This window comes from Vidua macroura, chromosome 1, assembly GCF_024509145.1.
Source record: "Vidua macroura isolate BioBank_ID:100142 chromosome 1, ASM2450914v1, whole genome shotgun sequence".
NCBI classification, from domain to species: Eukaryota; Metazoa; Chordata; class Aves; order Passeriformes; family Viduidae; genus Vidua; species Vidua macroura.
The window spans coordinates 13,396,928-13,424,358 of NC_071571.1; the positions used below are offsets into that span (position 1 = coordinate 13,396,928).

The following is a 27,431-nucleotide window of genomic DNA, read 5'->3' on the forward strand; positions in this document are numbered from 1 at the left end:
AAAAAGTACCATAATTTAGTTGACTCTGTTGTATTCCAGGTTCTAGTATGTATAGGTCTTGCAGCAATGAAAACGGATTAATGTTTACAGGTGGTAATCTGAAAGTTACCTTAAAATAGATTCCCTTAAAATTTAATTAGGCTTGCATCTCTTCTTCTAACCTAATAGGCAATATTTGAAGCACTGCTCAAATGTGAGACACTTATGAGCAAAATTCCTAAAATGTGAGATTGATGATGTCATTGGAAAATGAGTTAAATCTTTTCTTTCTTCAGTGTTGATTTTGGTTTGATTTTTTTTTACCCTTCCTCCTTGGTGTGTTTTGCTAGGAAAACAAATTTGGATTCCGTTTGAAAAGTAAGGTGATAAAACTGATGGAATAAGGAACACTGAAAGAAATGTCTTTGGTTGTTGTTTTTGTTAGTTATGATGGTAAAAATAATAGATAAAATCAATGCTGGACGTTAGGCCTTACCAGCGTCTTGGTGCTGTAACTGGTTTCATAGGTGCTTTAAAAAATCTGGTCTGCCTACTTTGATTTCAAGTGATTGGGAGAGTTTTCAGCAATTTGAAATAAAGGCAGTTAAAGGAAAAAAAGAGAAAGAAGTATTACAATTTTTCATAATAAAATCCTGACAACTAAACACACATGGTGCAGCTTTTGCTTTGTTCCGTTTTGTCTTTGAAATATTTGTAATAATACCAGCATATCATGGTGTAGCAATTTTTATTTTTACATGCTACTCTTGCTGTATGTACTGATGGAAGAGAGAGGGGGTAAGTGAGGAGAGTGTAGGGCTTTCCTTCTTAGCAAGTTTAACAAGAAAAAGCAGATTGGCAACTGTTGGCTTTGTTCACATGGGGGAAGATGGGAAAATGCCACCAGGGAGCCTGCTTAAGGCTGACGTTCGAGGTGTTCCTAATGTCCTCCCAGGTTTTGTATGACATGGAGAGCCTGGAGCCTTCTAGAGGGACCTGCATTTATAGTTCGTGGTTGGTATCGATGGCAGCACAGGTTACAGTACTCTGTAAGAGTGTGAAAGTAGCTGCTGTACTCCAGTTTGTCATCACTGTACTACGACATGTCTTCCTTCTTTGGACTCTGTGGTGTCCTAAATTCTTTCAAGTTCACAGGATTTCACAGTGTGTTCTTCCTTTTCTCCTTTGCTTGGCTTTTGCCTTCTTGTCAAGAGTGTTCAGACATCTCTGGTCAGGTGCAGCCTCTGAGGCTCTTAAAGTGCTTCAGTAACCTGGCTCTTTTCAGTGTCTGAAACTGAGCATCTCAAAACTTCTGCTTAGATCAGAAATTTAAAAAATCTCTTTAGTTGGCTCATTTAAGCATTTCTAATATAAGAAATAATGTAGTTGGGAAATATATTCAAATTTTTTTTCCTAGTTATCTGGGAAAGGAAAGATTGGTTCAGTTTTAAAATGTTACAATATTTGTTCTGTGGGAATACTGAGAGTCAAGAGGGATGTTTTAGCAGGTCTTGCATAGAATCCATTTTGTGTTCTTGATAAAAACTATGCATACAGTAGTAAATACTGAATTTAAAAATAGCATTTATAGCATTTCTTCTCTATAACTGTTAACTTAAAATAATTTCTGAAAATTCTTCTCTTTAAAATTTGTAATCTGGCTGTTAGCTAGTTATCATGACCTGTTAAAATGAGCTGTACTTCTGTGTTTCAGTGTGAGAGAAACAGAAGAATAAACAGTCCAGGTAGAAGGAAATATTCTTATCTTAAAAATATCTGATAGTAGGAGTGTTTTTCTATCATTAAAATAAACTACTAGCACTCTAATACTAATCAGTGAGTTTAGGAGTTATTTTGCACATATATGTGTGTATGGGTAACAGATACATATATGTATCTATGTAAAAGCAGTGCATGTTGGAAGGTTGGATTCTTACACAAGTAAGATGCTCACCAAGAAAATGCTGACAGTGATATTTCAGGTTCCTGTTTGATCTCTGTTACCAGCACTACTGTTTTAATGTGATGTAAATTCTTTCAATGTCATTTGTATTGTAATATTTTTCTACAAATAACAATGGCACTGGTTAAAGGAGGCTATATTTTGTGATGTGGAAGACATTTCACAGTTCTGAACCTAATGAAAAAGTCTTTTAGCTTTGCCTGTTTTGATGAGGATATCCTTATTTCTATAGGTACCTCAACACACAGTTTATTAAGAAGAACAAATTGACTGAAGCTGATCTTCAGTATGGTTATGGAGGGGTGGATATGAATGAACCTTTGATGGAAATTGGAGAGGTAGGTATCTCTGAAAGTGGGGTTGGAGATAAACAGTATTCAGAATGCTATGAGTTCAGCTTTGTCCTTTGAAATTTTTTGCTCTTTTATGTCACAGAAATATTGTAGATGTAAGCACTGTTCCCCTTGTAAAATGAGATTACAATTTTGGTGTAGAAAAGTAAGAGTGACCTGGCAGGGAAAAAAAAACAAATATGGAAACTGTTGGAAAACTTGGGTTTAAAATGTGATAATAGAAACACTTTGCAAACGACCTTTAGATTTTTAAGTGATATTGCTATCTAGAAAACATGTTGAAGAAGCAGTATACTTTTGTTTTCAGAAGCCCTTGAAATATTAGTTTTTAGGCTTCTATTTCTTGATGTGACAAAGTATAAAAGCTTTTCTTAAGAATCTCAAGGCAGTGAAGTTAATATCTGTTCATGACTTGTGCAGGATTAGGTTTATAGCAGTCACTCCTTTGTCCTGAAAAGTAATGGAGACTTGAGTTCTACATTCATATATTAAATTGCAGCATTATTTAGGTGAATTCATTGCTCCATTTCTTGACCTACAAGGCAAGCTCTATTTCTTGACCTAAACTTGGCAAGTTTATCAAGTCTTTGTTTTGAAAGCATTTCTCTTTCATTATGGTTCCTGTAGGATTCTGTCTTTTATTCTTTAGATTGTACAAGGGCTCTGGCAGAAGTCAAATTACTTGTTGTTTATCACTTTAAAATGGAAGGAACTACCATTTATGCCATTTTAGATGACTAAAATGATCTGGCCTTTATCTACCCAAGGGCAAACATGTTTATTTTATGTATAGTTCTCTTCAGTCTCAGCATGAAGTTACAGAAATAATGCCCAGTATTTTTAGAAGCAAAACTGCACTCTCTGTTCTGAAGTTTCTGCCTCAACGTCACTCTTGTGTGGTAACAAAACTTAGGGAGCTTTTCAGTAATCAATGAACAAGTCCATTCTTGCTCAGCTCTTCTGAGGTGTGTAACAGTAGGTCTGTACATGAGGGCAGAGGTGTGTGTGTGAGGTGTGTGGGCACAGCTTCAAACAGCTCTTCATCCCCACAAGTGTTCCAGACATTCAGTAATTGTTGTACTAGGAAATACACAGGATGAGATAAGTTAATGAAAATAGTCTGCCAGTGCTTGCAAGAGATTACTTTTTTCTTCTCTGTATGTTATGAATGCATGGTGAAGGAGACTGCTTTTTTGAGTTGAGCTCCTATCACTGATTTCAAGCTCCTGAGTTTTCAATGGCTCTGTGGGAGCCCTGAGCTAGAAGGTATTTAAGATGTGCCTTCTGGGGTTTTTCCCCCCAGAAACAGATTCTGGAAAATGGAGAAAACTGCCACATTCAGTATTGCCAGTCTAGTTGGAGAAGATCAGTCCCTATCCTCAAGTGGGAAAAACTGTCTTGAACTAATACATCAAGTTGCTGGATTGATCTGTCTATAGTTTATTTGACAAGAAAATTCCAATAGGTGACTTGACTTTGTTTCCCACTGGTAGCTCATATGTGAGAAGGACCATGCTAGAGACCACATTCAGAAGAGATCTACTTGAGCTTGTTTCTCTTCACCTCATAGTCACAAAATGTATCAGTTCTTTCCTTTTTTTTCCCCTCCCTTTCTTCCTTCTCCAGAGGTGGCTTCTTTCAGCTGGCTTCTTTCATTCTGTACTGGAGTTCCTGTTGTCTTACAGAAACTTAACTGTTCTCCAACTGCTCTCCACAAGGCATGACAGTGAAAATCACTCCTAAAACAATTTTCTTTCAAAACATGATCTGTCTTTGGATTTATAAGCAAACCTTTACCTCTCCTTTAATCTGCTTATGGTGCAGTTGTGTCAGGTTTACTTTCTTAACCCTGTATTGCAGCATGGGTGCTGCTGAATAGCTGTGACAACTGGAGCACGTTCATTTGCCTGCTTTTTAAAAAGGAGATTCATTTCACAGAGTGGATCAGATAGCTATGTGCCTGCTTTCAGTTAAGACATACCTGATTGATTGTTTAATTTTTAAATCTAATGACCTGTTAGTTGTGTCAAAGCTTTCTTAGAAGCAATATTCCCTCTGTCCTTACTGAACTGCACACTTTCATTTTTTCCCAGTCTACTACTTCCTGGCAGGTGTTTTTGGAGGTCTCCTATGTGCAGTTATACTCTGTGTATAAGGGATCACATTATCCCTTTTGGGCTTTAAATCTGACTTTGATTCAAGTGTAAAAACTCGTTTGACCTATTGAAATTGTGTTTTTTAAAATGGTGTATCTTGGGAGCAACTGCTTCACTTGTAAGAATTGATGAATTCCTGAACTGATTTGAATTCCATTAGAAGCCAAATGTTAGCTTACCAGTGACTTTGCTTAAAGATGTAAGTATCTTAGTTTGGAGATGTTCTTTGTGTGTTGGATGAAAGGATTCTATATCTTTGACTGTGACCTCTGACAAATTGGCCAAAAGAAATTCCCTTTTGTCAGCTGAGGCTTATTTTGCAGTCATTGTTAGAAATACTGGTGTTTGCACACATTCAGACACTTTGATTAGAAAGGTATGTTACTTACCTATTACTGTGCAGATGTTTTGTTTATGTGTAGTCTCAAAATCTGCCCTTGTAACCAACTTGCTTGGAGTCCTTACATGCATTTGAGAATACTTGGAGTAGAACCAAGGAATGAATCCGTTCTATGAGATGTGTAGGAAGAATGCGGGCTGGGAAGCCAGCATTCATATATTGCCTGAGTAGGGAAAGAAGAGGTTATGGAACAACTGAATTTTAAAAATCCTCAATGGGGAATTGTGTCATCTTTGGTACTGTTCTGGGTTTGGTGTGGTGGTTTTTAGGTTTTTTTTTTTATGTACTTTTTATTGATACAAACTTGTGTTGTGTCTTGACAGCTAGCTCTTGATATGTGGAGAAAATTAATGATTGAGCCGCTGCAGGCCATCCTTATTCGGATGCTCCTCCGAGAAATAAAAAAGTGAGTGTTTGATTGTTTCTTGCTTTAACATAATGTGGGGGTTTTGTACTTTTTTTTTTTTTTTTTTTTTCACTTTGAAAATCTGTGGACTTCCACAGAATTCTTTTATGTCTGGTTTTTTTAAGGTAACTTCTTTTGTGATTATGATGGTCAGTCAGCTTTTCTTGTTGTAGCTGTGTGTTTGTGGCTTTCATGTGTAGAAAAAGGCAGTGAATTCCCTGTAAGCACAGAGTAGTGATCTTTCTGTTTCAGCAACCCTTCTTATTAATGGGATAAGAGAGGAGTTAGAATAACTGTCCAGGTCCCATAGGATGCATTTTAACTTTTTCTCCACCTGATGCTGACTGCCTTTAGCTTCTGTGCTGTCAGTCAAGTTAAGGACCAGGCCTTGGGCAAAGATTTGTCAAAGCCAGAGAAGCTATGTTTGCATGGAACCCAGAGCAATTCTTGCAAGTGACAAAGCTTCTGGGTTTCTGTTTTTCAGATCAATACCTTCACTTAACATTTTTGGTGTTCAGTTTGAATGAAATGAAGATAATTTTTTTTTGTAGTTTGAGGGAAAGTTATTATTTTATTTCTGAATATCTTTTTTTTTTTTCTACTTCTAAACAAAACCAAAGATCTTGGGACTTTTAAAGCTTTGATTTAAAAAATTTATTTAACTTCTAAAGAAGCTTCTAATTTATGAATAAACAAATTTTGCAGTCTACTACAGATCTTGTGTGTAGTTGTAAGTTTCATCAGTTTCTGCACTTCTACCACTGTTTAGGATAACTCTAGGGTTTTTTTAAGTGATTACTCAGGTGACCAGACTGGTTAGGTAAACTGAGGGAGAGAGGTATTTTGGCAGATTGAAGTTCCTTGAACATGCACTTGGTCAGAAAAAAATCTGTATGGCATTGAAAACTTAATTTTAATAGTTTATTTGTGTTTTTTATTCCTGAATTAAATATTTGACAACAAAGTAATGGATATAATGTCTCTTTTGAATGGCATTTCTGAAGCCAGGAAGTATTAATAGTAAAAGGAAAGGTATAACTGACCTCTGTTCCTTATTGGATGAGGCAGGCAACCTAGTAACTAAAATGAGGAAAAGGCAGAAATGCTTAATGCCTTCTTTGCCTCAGTCTTTAGTGGTAAGACAGCTTGTCCTCAAGACAACTGTCCTCAGGGGTCGGTAGGTGATGCCAGGGAGCAGAATGGTCCCCCTGTTATCCAGAAGGAGGCGGTCAGAGAACTACTGGGACACTTGGATATTTATAAATCAATGGGACCAGATGGGATCCACCCTAGGGTGATGAGGGAGCTGGCAGATGAGCTTGCGAAGCCACTCTCCATCATTTATCAAGAGCCGTGGCTCACTGATGAAGTCCCAGATGATTGGAAACTGGCCAATGTGACACCTGTTTATAAAAAAGGTAGGAAGGAGGATCCTGGTAATTACAGGCCAGTTAGCCTGACCTCAGTATGGGGTCCTCTGGAATTTTTCCTGATTACAAACCAAAATAAATGACATTAGTAAAATTACTTCTCTCCCATTTCACCCCAGCCTAGTTGGGTATATGGTAATGCTTGTCTTTGATGCTTAATCATATATAACCCTTTTGTAAATAATATTTTAGTCCTATTTAATGCCTTAGGAGTTAGAGAATATTTTTTACTTGGTTGCAAAGTACATATGAAAAATGGGAATTATTTAGAACTTTCCATGTCTTAAGAGGAAGTCTCTGCTGTTTTGAGTGCTGGTTATTTCCCAGTCTTTGCAAAGGACTGAACACTAGTCTTTTTAGCATGCAAAACATTAATTTTAATTACTTCTATTTTCACCTGAATGGAACTAAAGACATCATTTTCTTCAGTTTAACTCCTTCATTTGAAGCTAAGAACTTGACTGGAAGATGTAAGGTTTTCCTTTTCTGTATGATTAAATATTGTGACATAATGGGCCAGGTGTGTTATTTATTCCACTTGAAATCTACATGTTGAATAGTAGATATTCAGAAAAGAAAACACCATGCTTCTTCTAGTGGTGCTGGTAAAAAGGATGGATTTTTATGGAAGGGGCAAGAGTGTGAAGGTAGTCTATGTAATAAAGGCTACAAATACAAAATGGAAATTACTGTAGCTTTTAAACTACTTGCATAGAATATATAATTTGTAATACTTAGATCCTTAGCAAATATTTGGAAATTTCATGACCTTTAAATGCTTTTGAACAGTTTATGAGTAACTCAACTATTTAAATGTATATGAGAGAAAGAAGTGCATTTTTTATTTTAAGATTAATCTCCTTTAATTTTGCCAATCTGATCAGGGGAGTTTACTGGAAAATGTTTTCATCCAATTTTATTTCATTTGGCTATAGAAGAGTTACACCAGAAACCTGCATTCTCATAAATGTTTTCTTTGTCTATTTCAGTGATCGCTGTGGAGAAGACCCAAACCAGAAAGTAATCCATGGGGTTATTAACTCCTTTGTTCATGTTGAACAGTATAAGAAAAAATTCCCCCTAAAGGTAGATACACATTTCTGATTATGTATTTTTAATCTGAAATGTCAATTTAGTATATACATTATTTGTCCTTTAAAAAAAAAAAATCTCTTTTCTAGTTTTATCAGGAAATTTTTGAGTGTCCTTTTCTGAATGAAACAGGGGAATATTATAAACAAGAAGCTTCGAACTTATTGCAAGAGTCAAATTGCTCACAGTACATGGAGAAGGTAAGAGATTCTTCAGTGCACATGCAATAATTAAAATAATTTTACTGATGATACATGTTGTCCTCTACAGTTCTCACAGTTATTCTTTGTGTTATGCTTTCATGTAATTTAAGTCACACTTTTTAGTGACATGGTTAATCTGAACATAAACTACAAACCTTGCTATGGATGGACAGTCAGTATCAAAATATTTCTTAATAAATGATGACTCAATGGCAGGAAAAGTGAAAAGAAAAGTCAGAAAAATAAAACATATCAGATTGATTAGTATTACTTCCTCACATCTTTATTTTATTTCAGTTTAGAGTAGGGTAACAATAAAGTTTTAGCAATATATGGTTAGGAAAGACAAGTTGTTACAAAACATTATTAAAAATTACATACTCTGTGGTGGATTTTCTTTCATTTTGCTTTGTGGTGTATGAAGTTATGTTGTGGTTAAATTACTTGTAATTCTTATACCTAGTTTGAGAAAACAAAGACTAATACAACACTAGGAGTCAGTTCTTGGTCCTGTACTGTCCCCAGTACCAAGATAGAAGAGTTGAGAAGAGGGCTGTGAAATTGCTTTTAAGCTGATGGTTACACACCTGTATTGAAATTCAGGGACATGCTAAGACTTCAACTAAACCAAAAGTAGTTCTGCCTATCATTAGCAGTCTGCTGCTGCACTACTCTCCCTAGACCCCCCTTCATATTCACAGGGTGTAAGTGCTTTTATGGCAGTATTCATATGACTTGGCAGTATTCATATAACTTACGATTAAGCCTATTTCCTTCATTGAGTTATAAAAAGAGCTTTTATTAATAGCTCAGATGTACTCCTGTACCTATTGAGCAAATGTTTACATACAAGGAGATGGACTTTGAATAGTAAAGTGATTATTGGGAGTTTTCTTTTTGTTAGGTATTGTGGTAAAAGGAATAAGAAGTATGGTAAGAGAAATTGGGGAAGACTAGTCACGAGGTTAAAGGGAACAAGAAATTTCAAGATGAAAACTATGGAATGCTGGTAGACATCTAGTAGTGACTAGTTAGTAGTAGCCTAGTTAGTACTCAGACTAGATTATGTTCATTAAGTAATAGCCTGATTCAGAAGAACAAACTTAATTTTTCATCCTGCACAAGTTCTTTTGTAACTCTTATTCTTGTTTCTCACTCTACATACATACACTGTTGTATATTCTGGTACTATATAGGTTGCCAGTGTTTCTTCAGCTTGCAGTTTAAACTCTTCTGTGTAGGTTTTAGGTAGATTAAAAGATGAAGAAATGCGATGTCGAAAGTACTTGAATCCCAGCTCATATGGCAAAGTAACTCATGAATGCCAACAGAGGATGGTAGCTGATCACTTGCAGTTTCTACATGCAGAATGTCACAATATTATCAGACAAGAGAAAAGAAGTGGTAAGTCTCACTGGTCACAAGAAGACTGAAATGGTTTTTTGTTTTATTCACGTAGCATTGCAATTTCCTATCTTTTTTCAATAACCTACTGTGCATATAGACATTTTCAACTAATGTTACTAATCTAGAAATCCCCATTAAACCCTGAATGACATTCCTCTTTTAGCATGTAACTAATTTTTATTCTTCCAAGTATATAGTCAAAACCTTCTTTTTACTGCTTCTTTTAGCTAATGCTCTTTCCTTGTGTTAGTCATCTTAAAAACACACTGAAGTCCTGTGTCCTGTAGAATTGATCATATTTTATGCTTGTGTTTACCTTTGTAAACCAATGGCTCTGTCTTAAGAGATTTCTTCATCATCACTTAATAGGTCAGGCTTATAAAATATTTTGACATCTTTTCATAGCCACTTTTTATTGTCCTGAATCTTTTGTGACCTCTCATCCCAAATCCTTTTTACAGAAGGAGATGCTCTTGTAGTTATATTCCCTGCCTGACTAAAAAAAAATGCTTCCTGATGACTACATGCCTCTTACCTTTGGAAGAATGCTTACTCTTGCATGAAAGATGGTATCTCTTATGTGAAACAAATTATTTTTCACAGTCAAACTCAAATTGTATTTAATAATGGTTTGATCAGTTTCCAGGCAATTTTTCAAGTTTGATCAGAGTTTAGATCTTTGTTTGGTTTGGTTTCTTTTTGGGGGTGCAGAGAGGCAAAGTATAATAAAAATAGCAGTTGCTTGTTTAAGAGCTTTTCTCACCTGAGAAAAATTTCAAGCTACCACTGGAGGCAAATAAAAAGTCAAGAAGCTATCTAAACTGATTTTAGTCAGCTGCTGCTAAGGGATATTAAGGAAGGCCAGGGTTTAAAATATACTGACAGACTATTTCTCCACACTAGCCCACCTCTCTTCTTAGAGTCTCTCTTAAAGAAGCTGTATTGGAAAGGTGAGGTAGTCACAATGGCAGGACTCAGTAAACACTGATAATAGGCCTACTCCTTCATTTTTTCTTTTGTCAGTGATCCAGTGTATGTTAATTTTTTCTTTCAAACCAGTTGGTCTTGTTTTAGTCTTTAAAAAGTTCTGTTGGAAATTATGGTACTATATTAAGTGTTAATTTTTAGTGTTTCTAAGTTTACTCTATAAAAATGTATCTCTGTTACAGACATGGCAAATATGTATACCCTACTTCGTGCTGTGTCAAGTGGTTTACCTCATATGATTCAGGAACTACAAAACCATATCCATGATGAGGGCCTTAGAGCAACCAGCAATCTTTCTCAGGAAAATGTGAGTTTCCTTAGGCAACTGAATTGACTGTTTGATTAACATTCTTGATTAAGTGTTTGCCTTTTCCTCTTAGTTGTTTTTTTTAAATTTTGCCTACATAAAATTGGTTTGGAACGTGATGGATAAGGTGTAACTTCACATCAGCATGGTTAGCTCTGCCACATTATTTATCCTGAGAGCTGATTGTTGCAATTGCTGTGATCTAACGAGAAACAACTGCAGCTAGATATTTCTCATTGTTGTTTGCTTAATACTGCCAGGCAAGTAGGTCCTTTTGTTCCATATATGCATTTTTTTTTTCTGAATTTCTCTTAATTCAGTGGCATTTGCTATTTTGGTATATTAGAAGCCATTTTGTAAAGACCTGACATCCTGTCCTGATTTCAGTCTGGTGGTTTTCATAATAGCTTTGTAGTCATTTTGCTTTATATGGTCATATAATTTCTGAAAATATTCTTATTTATTTTATTAATGTGTGTTAAACTTTTTTTTCCAGTTTATGTCTGTTTAAATTACTCAATTCCATTTTTGTTTCTCCAGCATTGCTGTTCAGAGACAAACTACAAGCTTTCATTTGACATTGTATTTGTGCATATGTACAAACACAGATCTTGCTGTCTAGATCTGTGCTCACTTTAGGATGGTGACTTTAGCTCTCCAGTGTTTCTGTCTATTACAATACATAAACACAAGCTGTTGTACATTCACTCTGTTACTGACTGCACAGGGATGCTTACTATTCTGTGACTCCACTGTGACTTCAGTGTGCATACTGAAAAGGGACTGAAGTCTTTAGTAATATAGTTTGCTTTCCAATTATTTTTAGCCTTATTGAACTTATTCTTTCAAACTAATAGTGTCTACACAGAGAAAAAATACAGACCGATGAGGGTGGTGACAATTCACAGCTTTATGAAGATAATTTCAAAGTGTGAAATACTTGTTGTATAAATTATGTACTTTGAAACATTTTTAATGTGTGGCCTGAGACAGTACTTGGGGAGTTATGCTACAGAGCCAATGCCTTTCACATTGTTGCACTTGTGCCTGCCAGCTTGTCTGTGTAGGGACTCCTCCAGCTCATGTCAGTCATTTCTATGCAGAATATGATGCTGGAATGTAGGGCATGAAATTCAATTGGTAACTGCCCTATGTAGGAAAATGTAAAGGGATCATTCAGATCTTCTGTCTCTGAAGTTACTGTGTAGGAGAAGCAGCAGTTTATTATATCAATTGCTTGATTGCTGTATTTGTGTTAGCATTAATCATTTTTGAAAGGGCTAATAAAGGATTTTAGGGAAAAATTAGATGGCATGAGAGTAGCATAGACTCAAATCTAGGTTGGATAGCAGGACTGTAAATGTAGCCTAGACTTCTTATTTCCAAGACATGCTCTAGCATCATAGTGTGAAAGTACAGCAGAACCCATCCTCTCAAAAATCACTGCAGTACTAACTTTCTCAAAAAAGAGTAATTAGTAAAAAATCTATAACTAATGTAGATATGTTTGTTTTAGATACTACTTTTCTTGCTAACTTGCTTTCTGTTTTATCTACCCTCTTTAGATGCCAACTCAGTTTGTGGAGTCAGTTTTGGAAGTACATAGTAAATTTGTTCAACTGATCAACACTGTTTTGAATGGCGATCAGCACTTTATGAGTGCCCTTGACAAGGTAATTTTTACTTAAGTAATCAAAGCATTGGAAAACAAAATCCAGGACCCTGATTCAGGCTCACCAAAACTCTTCATGGCATCAACACATGGTCAATGATAGTTCATATGCAGTCTTTCTAGTTTAGAAATGCAATGGAGCAAAAGGCAATCCAGTGTAAGGGAAAAGATAAATTAAAGGAGACCATTTTAATACTTGTTTTCTGAAAGAAAGACCTTTCTTTTCATCATATTTCAAAACACAAAAATGGTGCTGATCCATTCAGTGCAAATATAAATGCAGATAATAAATAGGCAACTGGTGGGGTTTGGGAGGTTTGGTAATTCTTCCATGCATTTGAACTTGAATTTGCTTGCTGAGATAATGTTTATCTCTGAATGCTCTTAGTATTACTTCCACGGAATTTTTACTTAGATTTTTCAAGTTGACTGCAAAGAATATCTGGAAACTTATATTACTTCAATCACTGCCACGATAGGTAGCTTTTTCCAGGAGAGAGCTGCACTTGAATTTAAATAATAAATATAGGAAAAGAGGCTTGCTGCTGTTTTATTTGAAATGCACAGCCATGCAGGTATTCAAGATAACAGTTCTAATTATCATAAATTTTAATATTAATCATTATCAATTATAACTAATAAATATATTTTCTTTCTTTAATTTCCTCTCAGAGGATGCACACATACAGTTCATTGCTCTTTTGTGCTGTATGCAGTAGTTGCAGTTTGTAATTAATGTCAGAGTCTAAGCTTTGACAATTATCAGTCAAGGTTAACCTGAAAAGGAATAATGGAGAAGGTACCAGTGATGGTACCAAGAGTAATTACCCATCTGTATTTGTGACATTGACGAAATAATTATTTAAAATTTTAAAACAAATACTTCAATACCAAATACTTTTCTCTCTCCATTGCAATTAATGTCATGTACCAGAAGGTGGAGTAACACGAGACTGACAACTTCATTTGCTGGCACATAGGCAATGTAATTTTTTTTAAATACATCAGTTCTTCACTTCATTGATCTTTCTTACAGTAAATATGTAAAAAATTGATTTGCTGTTAAGTTTTGATGGTGGATATCAAAATCACTATTGCTGCCTCAAGTATTATTACAAAAGACTGCTCCAAGCTTTAAAGAGTTTCCTATTTCTTGGCAAGTCATGAATTCTTTTCTCAGAGGAATGCTAGGGACCTATGAGAAATTTTGCAATCTTGAGGTATTGTATAGAAGAGTTCCTTGTCAGTTTGTCTTTATAAAAATAACAATAATATTTTCCTTCTTCAGAGGAACTATAATTCTTGGGAACTATGGTCGTGCAGTATTTTTGATTCACTATTAGTTTTACAACAGTAATTTAAATGTGACATGTAGTTTAGAAACTCCATTATTCTGATAATCTTTTTTCCACTTCTAAGCTGCCATTATCTCTTTCCTTTTTCATCATACTCAGGTTTTCTTCAGCCACCATATTGTTTGTATTCTACTACTTCAAATTTCCACTCTCAACAATATATTTTTCTCCTTTTCAGTGTATGAAAAAATCCAACAACCAAAAGCACTTTGATTTCTTACTGTTGTGAACAAATCATATGTTTTTCAGCTCAACATACATGCTGTTGTTGTGCTGCTGCTCACATCTACTTTATCTGCACATCTAAGTTTCTTTCCATGCATGCTTTTGGACCATAATATTGCTGTGTACCAAAATCATAATAATTTTGTGAAGTTTCTAATCAGAACTTAATTTATTCTTTGCTTTTCTGTAATTATTTTTCTTCTTCTACTCTTTCTACTTTTACTTAATTCTCAACTTGAAAATGTTTAACAACCAAATTCTCATAGATTTGAGCAGTAATAGAATTTCTCATAGATAGAGCAGTAATTTAACCTTTTTATGAGTTATTTATTTTTTTATCCCCTTTTGTGTAGTTCAGTTTCATAGGATCTCAGATGGTCTTTGCCCTGAGGATTTTTTTGATTTCTTCAAATTTCATAAAAGAAAAGAATTTAGGTCACTGACAATTTTTCTCTTTGCTCTATGTTTTATGTAGGCTTTGACATCAGTAGTTAACTATCGGGAGCCCAAGTCGATCTGCAAAGCACCTGAGTTGGTAAGTGATGCACACAGAAAGTAATAATTCTTGTATATAACCATCATATGAATTGCAGTAGGGTCCTTCACATGCATATCCAGCTCTCACACCGGGTCACACTCAGGTGTGTATTTTAGTAGTAACAGCTTAAGCTGCACGCACCTTTTGTGAGTGTGCAAAATTGCTATGGTTCTAATTTTTGGTATAGATTGTATTTTCTGTGGGTGTAGAATGTATCGTTTGCTCATGAATGCAGCCTTTGTATAGAATGTGAGACAGCAGACTGTGACTTATTTTGTGTTTGAGCTATTGTAGAAATATGGAAATACTTTGGCATACATTTGTTCTCAATCTTGACAAGTAGTTTTGGGTTTGATTTTTCTTTTTTTAATTTGAGCTGGCCAAATACTGTGACAACTTGTTAAAGAAATCAGCAAAAGGAATGACAGAGAATGAAGTAGAAGACAAGCTTACAAGTTTCATTACTGTTTTCAAATACATTGATGACAAAGATGTATTCCAAAAGGTAACTTTTCTTATTCAGTAATGGTTAAAATGTCACATTTAAAGCCTACTTGAAGAATGTGGTTATGCTTCTTTAAATCCTCATCTCTGTTTTTTTTTAATGCAGTTCTATGCCAGGATGTTGGCAAAAAGATTAATTCATGGTTTGTCTATGTCTATGGATTCTGAAGAGGCAATGATAAATAAACTAAAGGTAAGGAAATATTCTAACACAGAATGAACAAAAGTAGGAGTATGTAGTGTTGAAAGGGAGCAGCAGAGGGTGCCAGAGGTAACTTAGCAATTGGTAAATCTGTTTCCAATAGCTGAAAGGAAAACCTAGTGTTTTGGTAGTCTATGAAAGATAAAAGATTGAATATCTCCTAAGCATTTGAGATTTTTATGAGGTTTTGGATAATTTTATTAACTGTGTTCAAGTCATTCATGTTAACATCAAAAAAGTACCAAAGTCTTTCATAAACATGTCTATCTTTTGACTTTATAAAACAGTATTTTTCAAAGAGATTAGTGTATATAAGGTAAAACTAAGATAAATATAATTTTATTTTAAGTGGTTTTTTTTTTATTGTAACTAGTGTTTTCTGTAAATATAACAACACTTCTGCTGACTAGATTTTCATATTGTATTAGTGAGGGAACATAATTTTTATGACGAGTGCTGTTTCCACTTTGAAACCTGTTACAATATTTCTTCACAGCAAGCCTGTGGTTATGAATTTACCAGCAAGCTCCATCGAATGTATACGGACATGAGTGTTAGTGCTGATCTCAACAATAAATTCAACAACTTTATCAAAAACCAGGACACAATCATTGATTTGGGAATTAGTTTTCAGATATATGTTCTACAGGTACTAATGTATGTTTATTGCTGCTGAGTTATTTGTACTTATTTTATATGTTCTGATAACAAATATACAATTTTTCTAATTATAAATACTACTTTTTTTTTATATGTTCTGATAACAAATATACAATTTTTCTAATTATAAATACTACTTTATATGGAAATTGATGGTCTGTGATCATTGTGGAGTTACTTACTTTCTTAGTGTTTCTTTGTAAAATCAACCCACTAGGTCCCTAAACGATAGTGAGGTCCCTAAACAGTAGTGATATAAAATTTCAGTCTCAATTGATACCTTGGTGGGGTGTGTAGAAGGTGCAGTAAAAAGTGGTCAGTAAAACTTCCTGAGTGAATTGATTGTATTATGGCATAATGTACACTATACATCCACTTAAGAGTGTTATTTTTTTTTCTTAATATATATGATGTATGAAAATGTTAATGCTCTTATTTTTCCCAATATTTTTAGGCTGGTGCATGGCCTCTAACTCAGGCTCCTTCTTCTACATTTGCAATTCCTCAGGAACTGGAAAAAAGTGTACAGATGGTAGGTTAGTAGGAGGCTTCCTGTAAACATGTGGAAAATGTAAAATAACTCCAAAAGGAAAACCATCAATCTAGCAGAGAAAACCTTGAGCTGCTTCATTTTGATTGTAAATTCTGGCTATGATGTTTCCAGTCCATATGCAATATGGAAGGATCACCCAAATACCTTACTAAATTTATGTATGTATTTGTGTAGCTTTTTCACATCTCTCTTCTACACTTTGTGATTGCTGAGAGAGATGCTAATAAATGCAATCAAATTAACTAGGTTAGTTCTTTGCTTCAAAACCAACTCTTAATAGTTAGCTAAAAGAATATTCTGTTTCTAATATTAAATCTAAACAGTCTTAATAGCAGATTAAGATGCAAATACAGGTTTCTTGTTCCCTGTTTCAGAGAAACTGTTCAAAGTCAAGCTTCGTGCAAACTTCTCTAAAGCTCATTTTATGATTTCTCAAAGCAGTAAAGGTTTTGCTTTAGCCAAATATTTTCTTCTTATGTGATTGTTTCTGCTTTGTAAAGGTATTTTGTTGCTTTTGATTATATTGCTGTATTCTAAATGTTACTTGTACAATGTTTGTTGAAAAACAAAATATTTGTGTTGACCTTTGCTAAGTTATAGTTGATGGTGAAGTACCATTTAGGCAATACAAATTTTGTATTGGACATAAGAGATTTTTATAGCAGATTTTATGCCTTAAATTGTTATTTGATGTAAGGTATAATGGCAAATGTCTTTTTTCTGTGGTGAAGGATCTTTTTCTTGTATTACTGCTGAATATTTGGACTACTTATTCAGCTTTAACTTCCATTTAAGTGGCACTTGGTTTTAGCAATATAATAGTTTCTGACCTAGACTACAGGATCATCAAGTCTGATGAGATTTTGCTGTCTTTGTGGGTTAAAATAGGAGTATTGTCGATTGTGCCTCAGTTGGAAAAATGGTACAGAATTGTGTATCAGAAGCCGCTCAGAGTCTGTGTTGCTTGCCTAATTTCACCATTTTGCCGTTTTAAAGGAGCAAATTCATGTGTCACCTAGGTAGAGAGCAATGCTTTAAATTAGAATTTAAAGAAACAGAACATTACCATGAGGGGGGAGTCTTTGAAAATTGTCTGACAATGTCTTTATTTACTGTCCAATTTGATCATTTGACCCATGGAGAGAGTTCTCTTAGGATTCTGGAAAGGATTTAGAAAGAAAAGTATTGCAATTGCACTCCCAAGTTTGTGAGTACTTGTGTAACTGGGCAACCTCTTCAGCAGCTTTTTCTGAGACTGATGAAGCTTCCTGTAAATATATATTTATCTGAGTGGTGTACAAATACTATTTTTCATACTGTGCAAGCTTGTGGGTGGAGAAACACCTAATTCCTAAAGAGTTTTTATGTTCTCCTTCAACATTAATCAGAGTTTCCAGACCAAATCAGAATAAGCCAAATTGGTGTGTGTGGCATTGTGGGGTTTAGGGAGTTTGATCTCATTTTAGGGAAAGGTTCTTTGAATCTGAAGTTATTCTCATTACCAGAGATAGACCTTAAATTAAGATTCAGTCATCACTCATCTTCTAAAGGAAAATGCTGTTGTGAATGGATCTGCAACGTTTCCATCCAGTGTCATGGACATAAAGCCAGTATTTCTTCATTAGGGTGGTAGGGTGATGATAAACTATTGTGAGTAGTTATATGTGTGACTAACTGATGTTCATTTTGTTTTGCAGTTTGAATTATTTTACAGTCAGCATTTTAGTGGAAGGAAGCTTACTTGGTTACATTATCTTTGTACAGGTAAAAATGAGTGCTTTGCTCAACTTATGATCTAACAGTTACTTGCTAAAAGTTCTTTTCAAATGACAAAAACATGGGGAACATTATTTTGCATATAAAGTCAATGGATATATTTTGTGTTATAAATTAATATTTAGTACTTAGAATTTCCAAAATCTATGTCCTGTAAACTTGTGATTTATTAAATCCAAGTAAAACTAGAGTTGTATGTTCTTAACTGCAGAAAAGCACTGCAGAACTGTTGAGTTAATAACAGTTTCCCTGGAATTGTTTCTGTAGTATAGGTGTTCCTTACATAAATACGAAATACTTCATTTAAGAATGCGTATTATACTATTTTACTCAGGTATGTGAGTATCTACATAAATACATACTTTTAAGTATCTAGTATTTATTATTATTATTATTAAGTATTTATTTTAGTAAATGCCAGTCAATCATGTTTTATTTTAAGTGCTTTCAGTCTCAGGCTTTAACAACTGAGCACTTCAACAGATCACATGGAGATGAAAATCATAACCCACAACAATGTAATATAATGAAAATCTAGTTCTGGTAGCAGAAGGCTGCTGTTAACTCACACTCAACTTCACACAGAAAATCTAAATCTGCTTTCAGGTAGATTTCTTCAGTGCTTTTTGCTTTTCATGGGAATTTAAAAAATGTAAGAATATGAAAAATTTTTGATGGACAAGTATTTTACTTTGTTTTTAAATATTCCCTTTAATCAGCTTCCTCATTAATCAATATTCTGAGATGCTGTATAAGGTGTTAATTGAAGTTTATGCATTGCAATGTGTTGAGGCCACTTGGAATTTCTTTGTTTTTATTACTATTATTATATTTGTTATTACTATATATTGCACTATTTGTCTAGTATTCATAGTTAATCAGGGCGATTGTTGTAGGCCACACTGTATATGTGTAAATTCACAGCATCAGTTGTCATTGTTCCATTTCAAGTGTTAAATACAGACTTGAATTGCATGTCTGGAAATGTATGAGGAGCTCTGGTAGTTAGGCTTCAGATGAGTTTTCGGCACCTTTCATCAGTTTAAAAAATACTACTTGTGTCATTACAGGTGAAGTAAAAATGAATTATTTGTGCAAACCTTATGTAGCCATGGTCACAACATACCAAATGGCAGTGTTGCTTGCCTTCAACAACAGTGAGACTGTCAGTTACAAGGAGCTTCAGGACAGTACACAAATGAATGAGAAGGAGCTGACAAAAACCATCAAATCTTTGCTTGATGTCAAAATGATCAACCATGACTCAGACAAGGTATGCCATAATGATATAAAAAAGTTTCATGTTTTCAGTCTTGTCATTCTGATATTTGTTGAGGACGTTTTTAAATTATCCATTGTTTACTTTTATTTTTCTAAGCTTTATTTTTGACCCTTGTAAAAAATTGTAAATCTCTACTTATAAGGAAAGAGACAGGAGGAAGTAGAGTGCCTGTCCTATAGGCTTTCTGTGCCTATAGCAACATGAAAAGGTAAAAATGCAGGGACTCTTTATTGTTTCTGTTGCCTTGCTTCCAAAGTTGTACTGAATCATGGGAAGGAGCAAAGTTAAACCAGAGTTCTACAGTGATCCTAAAAAAATATTTATGGGATTAAGAGACTGAAAGAAAGAGCAACCATGTTCTTCCTTGCTGACAGATTACAGGAGCAAGAAGGAGAGCAAGGAGGACTTCTTTGAGAGGATTTTTGCTGCAATTTGCCAGACTTGTCATTCCATGAGTTTCTTGGAATTCCAGTAATATCTGAGCTTTGTTTTTCATTAAGGCAGTGGTTGATACTTCTTTTTCCTACTCTCTCATCCTTCTGTATAGCCTTTGTGAAATCGTTTTTCCAGTACAGCAAAGGGCACAGACTTTACTCAGTTAAGTAAGAAATACTGCAGAAGAGCCCGTGCATCCCATACAGACACAGAATGTGCTTCCAGCTCACCGAGGAAGCCCACTATGCAGACAGTATCAGACAGAAGAAACTGAGATAAGCTGTTCAATTTGCTTACAAGAAGAAATCCAAAGCTGCTCTGACAGCAGCTTTTGTTTTTAACCAGGGAAATTTTAGAAAATGGAAAGTGAGATCACAAGGAAGATCTAGTGCTTGGCTGAAGCATAGGACATGCTTCCAATATCTAGAAAAGAGCTCAGGCTGGAACAATTGCTGGGAAGATGTCTGTTTTATCTGGGTCAGATAAAACACTGGGAGCTATTACAGGAAACAGTGAGACCTTTAATAATCTTAGAACATTGCCTGTTATTTAAAGGATTTACATTTATGTCCATTGTATAAGGTTCACCCAGTTTCTTAAAGCTTATGTCATAGAAGAAGGAATAATACATCTTTCCACCCCTTTTACGTTTTAATGTTTACCACTGCATTTTCCAGTTCTATACCTTCCAGACTACTGTATTCAAGAAATATTACTATTTCTGTTTTCTTTGCACTCCATCCAGCAATGTGATAGCAGATCTGTAGACAGTCTATCAGCTTACTTATTAAATAAACAAGAGAGCTTTAGTGGTTTAAGCAGTGGAATTCAATACATAAACTTCTCTTTACCTGTATCTGAGCCAAATAGAAAAGTACAGTGTAGTAAATGTTGTAGTTTGCTTTTGCTTGTTTGTTCATTTTTTGAACGAGTGTGGGGGAAAGAGCATGAGAAGCTTCATTTCAAAATCTTGGTTCATTAGAATCATACTTTTTAGGTTCATGCTCAGTACACAATTTATTTTGGTTTATGTTCAACCATGTCAGCAGAATAATGCAAAAAGTTAATGCTAGCCTATTTTCTGTTAGCTTATTATTTTCAGAGCTCTTGGTCTTTCCCTTTTCATGTTGTATTTTCTATACTATGCCTGGTATCCTGGTTTTTATATCTATTGTAACAAAGACTATTTGTTGCAAGATATAAAATTGGAATTAATATTGGTTTGAGTGCATATTTAGATAAATATTTTCTGTTTTTACGAAAATGCTTGTGTTTTAGACAGTTTGGCAAGATTCCAATGTCTCAGAATCCCAGTAACTTTATTCTGCTGGAAATTGGTAATACTTGTACAGACTCTTGCCTGGAAACTGCAGAGATCTGTCCAGTCATGCTGTGTTGAATGTAAAGGTGTTTTTACTGTAGGGAAAAAATTGAAATGAATAATTTTATACACACACACACATATATATGTATGTATATATATACACACATATATATGTGGAAAATAATTGAGATTCTGACAGGAAAGAATTCAAAATCTGCAGATAGATGTGCATTGTAGAAGTTGCAGTCTGTCAGCTATTTCTGCTATAACATAACAAAATGTTTAGATGCTTTTCCTTAAATTTTGGAAGACAACATGTGTAAAAATTATGAAAGCAGCAGCTCCCCTTTGAGGTCCTGTCATAGATAAATGCAAATCCTACTTTCTTTGCAGGGAGAAAATGACTTTAAATGTAGAGTGTTTGCAACTAAGATACGGTATCAAAGTATTAAAAGAGAAATTGCTTGCTAACAAAATTCTTGTATGGCAGAGTTCTTCAGTAGTGTTTTCTGAAATAGATTTGCTTCCTAGGTCAGTTAAACTAGCTTTAAAAACTGACCCAGTTCAAGTGGCATTTTAGAATTTCCACCTACAAATCTGAATTTTTTTCTGTGTATGCAAGACTTTTCAAAGTAAATGTGACTTTTCAGAGTAAATTCTTACTATTTTCTGGTTCCATTCCTGATTTTTAAAAACTATTCTCTATTTCAGGAAGATATAGAGACAGAGTCTACGTTTTCATTAAATATGAACTTCAGCAGTAAACGAACAAAGTTTAAAATTACCACATCAATGCAGAAAGACACGCCACAGGCAAGTATTCTTTGGTGTTTTTAGCCTGAATAGCTTAGAAAGCTTATTTTTCTAAAATGGAATTTACTGTGTTAGTTTGGTGTAAGCAGATATCAGATTCCATAAGATTTATAAGGTTTAAAGCTTAAGCAATGCAATTTTTTGTGCTTAAAATATAGGCAAGGGAAGATGAAATAGGGAACAAGAAGTAGAAGAAAAAGAGAAACAAAATGGTAATACCAAATGGTACTGATGTTTAGTCTATGTTGTGAGACTTTTTTGTTGCTGGTGTTTATAAAAGCAACTTACTGCAAGAACAGCAGAACCAATCAACTATTTTCCTGTGGTTTTGTGTCCTTTGGCAACTAAAATCAAGGTGTTGTTAATCCATGTTCTCAGTGTATCTCCTAAGACACAGGATTTTGTACAAGATAGGTATGTGCTCCAAATGCAATACAGTATAGTCAATTCTGCTTGCTTTTCTCCCTAGCAAAACTGTTGGTTTAGATGCCTCTCTCCTGCCTTCCGACTGACTTTTGTGAAACCTGATAGCCTTGATTTATGGACATACTTTTACTGGAATTAAACTACACCTGCATTTTTGTATTGGTTCACCACTTTTAGTAAAGTAAAAAGTAGAGATTCAATATACTTTCATGTAGTCTTTATTGGTCTTATTGTATTTTGAGCATTACTGTTCTTCCTGTATGGCAGGAGATGGAGCAGACCCGAAGCGCTGTAGATGAAGACAGGAAAATGTATCTTCAAGCTGCTATAGTCCGTATCATGAAGGCACGTAAAGTGCTGCGACATAATGCTCTTATTCAGGAGGTAAGAGAAAGTCCTTGAGCTTGATTTCATTAAAGTCTTCAGGATAGTAGGGTAGAACATCTGTGGAAACCCAGGGCACTGGGAATATTTCTCTGTCTGCTTTGGGGTGTCCTGACCCCCAGGGGAGCACTGACTTTGACCCTCATTCATGGAGAAAACTTCTAAAGCCTCAAGGTAAACTAGAAACCACAAAAGTGTGAAATAGATTGTAGAGATTGTAGATAGTAGTATAGTATGTCAAATGGGTGAGAAATTTAGGTTTTAGGATTTTTAGTATGTTATAGATGGGTTCAAGATGGAGGATATAGGGTGTTGTCTCGAGTTCCTTTCTTCTTTCTTCTTCTTCCTCTTTCTTCTTAGGTTTAGGTGGTGTCTTGTGATTGGGTAGAAAAATCTGCATTGCGGGTCTTTAGGGGTCAGTTATTGGGTTAGAAAGGAAAATAATTTAGGCATCACTTCTTAATTGGGTAGCTTAGTTTTTGATTAGACTTGAAAGGCCTTGTAACAAGAGGTTGTTAGCCATTTTTGTGCTGTTTTTCCTGCACTCAGAGTCTGGTGCAGACAGCGTGCTGAAGTTTTGATAACAATAAACAGAAGCTGAAGACTGAAAACGTCCAATGCATCTCTCGTTCCTGACACAGAACTGCTCCAGGAAGGTCTCCCCTGCCAGGGGAGCCCCAAGGGAGTTGCCCAACTTGGAGCCCACAAACTCACAAACATCAGACTACAAAACTCCACCATGTGGAAAACAGTACTCCAGCGAAATTAGTGAGAATTTCCCTGGAGTCTGTTTTGAACTGCAGTACTGGAGCACTGGCTGGGATCCCTCAATCTCATAAATGTGTCTTAGCACCAAAGCATTAAGTTCTTGCTCTTTCCTGTTAGCTGGTTCTATGCCAAGAGATGTTGTATCTTATAAAAATCATTGCCAGAGCTATGGGTTCAGTTGAAAACCTGAATAGGGATATCCTAGTACACAATTTCCACAGAAGCACTTAGCCAATTCTGTGCTGTAATCATTATTTTATTATAACTCATGGTTTAAATTTTAAAAGTTGTCTGAGCATGGAGACATGCACTTTTTAATCTCCCTTTTCCACAAAGCAGTACAGTTCTCTAGATTTTTTAGGTTCCAGATTAATGACCTGTGAACTGTCACAGGCTGGCTTGGAAGGAAGTGCTATTTCTTTAGTTTTTCTCCCACTTTCCCATCTGCTGGTTGCCTGCCTAATTGTATTTCCCATTCCAGCCTAACATTTGCTCCTTCCAACCAGTTGCCAGTTTTACTTTTCTCAACGTTCCAAAGCTCGCTCTTCAGTTCAATTCATTCTTGCATCTCTGAGTCTTGCTGGATGGCCTCAGGGAAGACTGGTGGGAGGGGGAATTGAGATTCCTGTTTTATTCAGCCATTTTGAGCGTAGACAGACATTGAGTAATTTGTGGTGATGGAGGAAACAGTTTACCACACCCACTCCTTAATTTTTATTTCTTAAAAATAACTGAGCAGCAACAGGGAGTTTGTAAGCAGAAGATGCAGTGTGAGACCTCTTAAAGGTTTTGGGTATTGAAGAAGTGTTAATACACAGATAGTCTGAAAGCAAGCTTAATTTGAGAAATCAGATTTTGAATATCGAAAAGATGAGGCAGCATAGGTCCTGGTTTTTTTCAGAATCTTTGTTTTTTTGGTGTCCCATTATTTGAATAATCCATGCAATTATTATGAAATCATGTAAGAATTTGCAATTAAAACTAGAAAATTATAGGCAAGGCCTTTTGTGTTTGAGAATACTTTCTTCTGCCCACTGTTAAATTATTAGAAAAATTTATTGAAATGTATTTTGCCTGACACCAGTTTATAAGAATGAAATAGATTGCAAATTTTTATGTTTTGGAAACAAATCCTTTCTGGTTGCTTCTTCCTTTGTGTAATGGAAGGGCCACTTATATGCCCCTGCTGTGTTTTACTCTTGCAGGGCTCTTGCAGAGTAGTAACATTAGGACCTTTTTCTTCAGCTTTGCAAAAAATGGTGGATATTTTCATGATTACTCAGTTAAAAACTAAGTAGAGAGTGTAGTTCTGATATTGTTACTAATTCTGGTGCTATTGTTATTTTTATGATGCTGTTTATATTCTTATATATAATGTATCAATTAAAATGTGCTGTTTGACTTCTTGAGTAAGAAGGAATATTTCTGAAAGGAGTCTCTTTACTATGAATAGTTAATATTTTCTCACCTTTTTAGTATTTTTTCTTAGCTATAAGGGCAGGATTATATTGTTAGAGAAATACACATTTGAGAGACTCCTAACCCTAATGTAGTTAGCTCTGATTCTAACACTACAGCACCACACATTTCATTTAGATTAAGGTGTCCAAGAAAATACTCCAGGCCCTTGGTAGACCTGTTTATGTCAGCATGTGGTCTTTGTGGAATTGTTAATTGTGTTAGATATGCCCTGATAGTTTCAATTCTAGCTCAGTGTTGCAGTCCCCTGCAGGGCAAGGTAGCTTTTCCTATAAAAGAGTAAGACTGGAAGAATAGCGGAGGGGAGACATCAGAGCAGTCATTCCCAGAAAATTTTTATTCTGGCCATCAGATATTTCTGTCTATCCTTCTTACTTGTACTATCTTTGATTTTAAAAAGCAACAACAACAAGAAAACTCATACCAATACAAAATTCTCTCTTTTGTTTTCTCTGTCTTAAGTAAATACATGAAGTGTGGTGATGACAATCAGTTTCAGTGGAGGGCTAAGTTGGGTGAAATCTGAGCAGACCTATCAGCTTGTTAGCACCCAGTTTCTCCTCACTTGTGCTGCTGTGGAACATACCAGACCCATGGCTGTTAGCCCAGCAAAACTCACTCTTTTGAGGTTTTTGTTTGCTTTGCTGGGTGAGTTCCACCTGGAGAGTTCTGTTGGCTCACAGAGGGCCCCAGCAAACTCTGGAGCTGGGACAAAGCCAGCCATGAGAAGTTGTAAAGAAAACTGAAAATTCAGTTGAAATAAAAATAATTTTCTTTACAGAACAAATAAGAAACTACAGGCGAAATATATTGTGACACTTTAGTAGTATCTTTTGTTTGAATAATTTTCCTACTTACAGATTTGTACATGCTGTTGATGCACACAGTTTCTTCCCCTTCTTTACAAGAGAATGGGCAAAACTGAGAACTTCTAAGAGACATCTAAAGTTTTGCCTGGAGTGGCAATTTCTTCCACAATACAAATATAAATTTGTTTTTACAATAAATAGCTCCTTACTGCATGTATTTAAAAGTTCCAGCATAGCCAGATGGAACTCACTAAATTGTAGGTCTGTCTTCAGTGACTAAAGAAGGAGAAGTTCATCCTGATTTTCTCCAATTGTATAGAAAAGGAGGTTAGTGATAGGGGAACTCTGCTGTGATAGCAGTGAAGAAATGTGTTAATATTAGATTAATTTTTAACATGGATATTTGTCTTCATTTGTACTGTGACAAATGAAACAAGTGAGAGGAATGAGGAGTTCTGGGGAACATGTGGCCAAAGTAACCAGTCAGTTTCAGTGTCCTGACACTTATACATAGAGATACTTTCTTGTTTGTTATAAATTAACTATTCCAGGGTTATTTAATCCCATCTTTAGAAGAAAAATATACTGAATTTGCCTTAAGGCCTTTAGCAAATAGTTAGATGACATTTGTAACTGTGAAAAATAAAAATAACACAAAAACTGTGTCTTTCTTTTGCAGGTAATTAGCCAATCAAGAGCTAGGTTTAACCCAAGTATCAGCATGATTAAGAAGTGTATTGAAGTCCTGATAGACAAACAGTACATAGAGCGAAGCCAGGCCTCTGCAGACGAATACAGTTATGTAGCATGATGTTGCTATCCTGCAGGTATGATTGTAAGGAGATCATTGCTGTCACTGTTTGGTGTGTTCCTGTGGGAAGAGGCAGGCCTGTGCCTCCATAATTGGTCACTTGGCAGCCCCTGTTTTTCTGCTGTTTACAACATCACCAGTGCCATGTCATGAGCGTCAATGAAAATGCCTATAGATATTTCAAGCTCATGTCATTATGACATTTCTTAAAACTTTACTAAAAGAATGAGTGAAGTATTGCTGAAATGTGGAGAATTGGTTGGGTACCATGCTTTTTTTTTTTCCCCCCTCCCCTTTCACGTTTGCAGTTGATGTTTTTTAATGTATCTTAAGACAAAGTAAAAAAAAAAAATCACACAAAAAACCTAAATATTGTAATATGACAGATAACCTAATAATTGTATCTACATTAAAATGTAAAAAAAAATGACGAACATGATACTGCTGCTTGTCAAATAAAAAAATAAAGTTATATAATGTGTCTCGAATGATTGTAGAGCTGGATATAGTATTAATGTCTGTAAATATTATTCAGGCCTGAAGAGTAGAAATAATGTTACGTGTTTGGGTTTTGGATAACCTCAGAAGTAGGTCTGACATAACAACAAATTTATATAAAACTGAATACCAGGTATGTCATGTTTGATGTGATTATAAAAAATATTTATGGTTAAGTGCACATCTTGTTTTCTTGAGATTAGGCTAATTTACATTCTCAGTGCCTGAAGGCCT

General features: G+C 35.1%; 1 protein-coding gene across 3 annotated transcripts in view; it reads left to right on the forward strand.

Moving 5' to 3' along the window:
- Positions 1 to 27,176, forward strand: part of CUL2 (cullin 2) — a 38,973-nt gene extending 11,797 nt beyond the window's left edge. For all 3 annotated transcript variants that reach the window (XM_053976678.1, XM_053976672.1, XM_053976665.1), the window contains exons 5-21: positions 2,175 to 2,280; positions 5,175 to 5,257; positions 7,677 to 7,773; positions 7,869 to 7,979; positions 9,224 to 9,386; positions 10,559 to 10,683; positions 12,249 to 12,356; positions 14,411 to 14,470; positions 14,850 to 14,978; positions 15,084 to 15,170; positions 15,676 to 15,828; positions 16,294 to 16,371; positions 18,090 to 18,156; positions 19,239 to 19,441; positions 21,921 to 22,022; positions 22,716 to 22,832; positions 26,568 to 27,176. In XM_053976678.1, the coding sequence (XP_053832653.1) occupies positions 2,175 to 2,280; positions 5,175 to 5,257; positions 7,677 to 7,773; positions 7,869 to 7,979; positions 9,224 to 9,386; positions 10,559 to 10,683; positions 12,249 to 12,356; positions 14,411 to 14,470; positions 14,850 to 14,978; positions 15,084 to 15,170; positions 15,676 to 15,828; positions 16,294 to 16,371; positions 18,090 to 18,156; positions 19,239 to 19,441; positions 21,921 to 22,022; positions 22,716 to 22,832; positions 26,568 to 26,699 (1,921 nt within the window). In that variant the 3' untranslated portion in view covers positions 26,700 to 27,176. The remainder of the gene's footprint in view (positions 1 to 2,174; positions 2,281 to 5,174; positions 5,258 to 7,676; positions 7,774 to 7,868; positions 7,980 to 9,223; positions 9,387 to 10,558; positions 10,684 to 12,248; positions 12,357 to 14,410; positions 14,471 to 14,849; positions 14,979 to 15,083; positions 15,171 to 15,675; positions 15,829 to 16,293; positions 16,372 to 18,089; positions 18,157 to 19,238; positions 19,442 to 21,920; positions 22,023 to 22,715; positions 22,833 to 26,567) is intronic.
- The last annotated feature ends 255 nt before the right edge of the window (positions 27,177 to 27,431 follow it).